Here is a 2,758-nt window from a genome sequence, read left to right on the forward strand (position 1 = left end):
TGGGCGACGGAGTAAAACTCCAACTCAAAAAAAAAAAAAAAAATTGGTTGTTGGCAAATTATGTTAAGGGGAAGTCTGAATGTATTACTGTTGTCCAGAAGATCCTCACGCTAAAGCCTCTGGACATACTCCTACTGACACTTTTATCTAAAAGTGTAGCATAAACATTAAAATAGAAAAGTGAAACTTTCCTATGGATATGAGTGATGAGCCTTTGGCACAAGAAGGATCTCTTCCCTTTGCCTCTATCCATCATTCAGCTAATTTTCACCCAGATTTTTTTCTGAGCCAGGGTCTCACTCTGTTGCCCAGGCTGGAGTGCAGTGGCACAACCACAGTTCACCGAAGCCTCAACCACCAAGAGGCAGGCAATCTTCCTGCCTCAGCCTCTAGAGTAGCAAGGACTACAGGCACACACCACCACACGTGGCTGTTTCTTGATTTTTTTTTTTGTAGAGACGAGGTCTTGCATTCCTGGGTTCAAGCAATCCTTCCACCTTGACCTCCCAGAGTGCTGGGGTAGGAAGTACAAACCACCACACCCTGACATCCATCATTGTTTTGAAGACTTTCTTGCAATAAGACATACTGGTCTCTCCTTCTGAGCCAGTCAGCTAAGAGAAGCGAAGGCAACCAACTTCAGACCATTTTAAGAGGCAAAAGAGAAAGCTGCTTTCTGTTAAATAATTCACTCCACGTTGCAACAATCCTTTGTCTCCTGCTAACTTCATTCCATTAGTTTTTCCCTAGAGGACATACAACGTAATTGTTTTTTCAGTGCTCTACAAATGATCACAGTTTTAAATAAACACAATTTTATACATTAATGTCTTGAAACAACGTATCAGTAGTTCTTTCACTTCTGATAAACTTTATGATGCAATGAAAACCAAGGTCATCAATTCCTTACATCAATTCCTTATCACTATTAACTGTGATTAGGGGCAGAAACCTTCCTCGAAGGCCATAGTTATGCCTGGAATTCAACAATACAAAAGGGTTTCCAAATAAACCTGTTGTACATGCCGTCCTAGAAAACCCAGACTTCAGATCTGCAGTAAACAAAAAGCACTGCTTTCATTTCTGGCCTGTGTTGTATGGCGTATCTTAATACCCAGGGGTACTCGCTTGCTGGTTGAGGACGGCCCACATTAGCTACAGGTGAAGCCTCAGACAAGTGCATTCACCTCGGTAGGCCTTAATGAAGTAAGGGTGGCCAAGGTCAAACCCCGGGCCCCAGTACATGATGTCCATCCTCACCTGTGCCAAGGCAAACCACTCCTCGGGGTCCAAAGCATGCTGGAAGTCTTCTAAGTAACAGTCAAGAAGCTGCAATAAGGTTGAGGGTCAGGGAATAGCAGAGACAGCCCCAGAGCCCAGCAAAGAGAGGGGACGCCCACCCTGGAGCGGGCAGATGTAGCCCCAATGTGACAGAGCAGTCAGGAAATGCAGAGTTGGGGTGGCAAGGGAAAGGGCATGTGCCTTGGAGCCGAAGGACTGGATTTGGGTTTGAGCTTCGGTTTCCATACTCTCTCTCCCCATCACCACAAATAAAAAGGGGGTTATAGAATTATAACAATATGTAATAATTACAAACTTTAGTGAAATGGCACATTCAAAGGCATTTCAAATATGGGTATCTCCCACACCTTTCTCCAAGGACATGTTCCCCTTCCTCCATTATTCCATCACCAAGCTAGGCAGGTGGTGTTTCGTCTTCTATATCCTCAGGCCCACCTCTAACCCCTCCTCTTTCACAATTTGCCCAAATTTGACCTACATAAAAATGATGGGAGCTGGGTGTGGTGGCTTATGCCTGTAATCCCAGCACTTTGGGAGGTCTAGACCAGAGGATCACTTGAACTCAAGAGTTTGAGACCAGCCTGGACAACATAGTGAGACCTCACCTCTACTTTAAGCAAAATTAGCAAGGTGTAGTGGCTTGTGCCTGTGGTGCCAGCTACTCAGGAAGCTGAGGCAGAAGGATCGCCAGAGAACAGGAGGTCAAGGCTGTGGTGAGCCGTGATTGTGCCACTGTCCCCCAGCCTGGGTGAAAGAGACCCTGACTCAAACAAAACAAAACAAAACAAATAAAATGATGGGAATGAGAGAAAGACTGAGGGTAGAAATGCTTCCGAATACAAAGTGATCTAGTCCAGACTGGATTCCTCTGGGAAGGGCCTTGAAAACAGAACTCTCTAAGGCATCAACTGTACAAAACCCCAATGGAGCTTCTGTTTTAATAGAGTCTTTTCTAGGAACCAAAGGAAGCTTCCAAATGTTAACTTTTGAAGGTTTTTCATGTAGGTATTCAGAAAGAGATGCCTCTTTATTTTGCTTTTACATTTGTCTGTGAGTTTAAGGAATTTCTGTTTTGTGTGTAAATTTTATCTGTGTGTGATTAGTCATGAAGCTGATCAGAAAAAGTCCTTCAGAGATTGAGGGGTGGGGATCCCACACTAGGACCCTAGGGCACAACAGGTAGCCCAAATCCATGAAGTACATAATGAAAGGACAGAGCCCCAAATGGAGTTTCTTTGGTCTCCTTGAGCTCATACATGACAATAATTCTTTCCCAGAACCCTGGGTCAATCACAAGACATTAAGATTAACAGCTCCCAGCTGGGCTCGGTGGCTCAGCCTGTAATCCTGCGCCTTGGGTGACTGAGGTGAGTGGATTGCCTGAGCCTGTGGGTTCGAGACCCACCTGGGCAACTTGGTGAGCCCTCATCTCTACAATAAATCAAAAAAATTAGCC

At 44.8% G+C, this 2,758-nt stretch overlaps 1 protein-coding gene across 1 annotated transcript in view; it reads right to left on the reverse strand.

Moving 5' to 3' along the window:
• CUNH6orf183 (chromosome unknown C6orf183 homolog) overlaps positions 1-2,758 on the reverse strand; it is a gene marked incomplete at its 3' end in the record, with an annotated part of 40,526 nt that overhangs the window by 14,067 nt on the left and 23,701 nt on the right. Inside the window, 2 exon segments of the mRNA XM_021709525.1 lie at positions 25-131; positions 1,129-1,329. Of these exon segments, the coding sequence (XP_021565200.1) occupies positions 25-131; positions 1,129-1,329 (308 nt within the window).

This window comes from Carlito syrichta, unplaced genomic scaffold (assembly GCF_000164805.1).
Source record: "Carlito syrichta isolate Samal-C Ts95f unplaced genomic scaffold, Tarsius_syrichta-2.0.1 Scaffold251499, whole genome shotgun sequence".
NCBI classification, from domain to species: domain Eukaryota; kingdom Metazoa; phylum Chordata; class Mammalia; order Primates; family Tarsiidae; genus Carlito; species Carlito syrichta.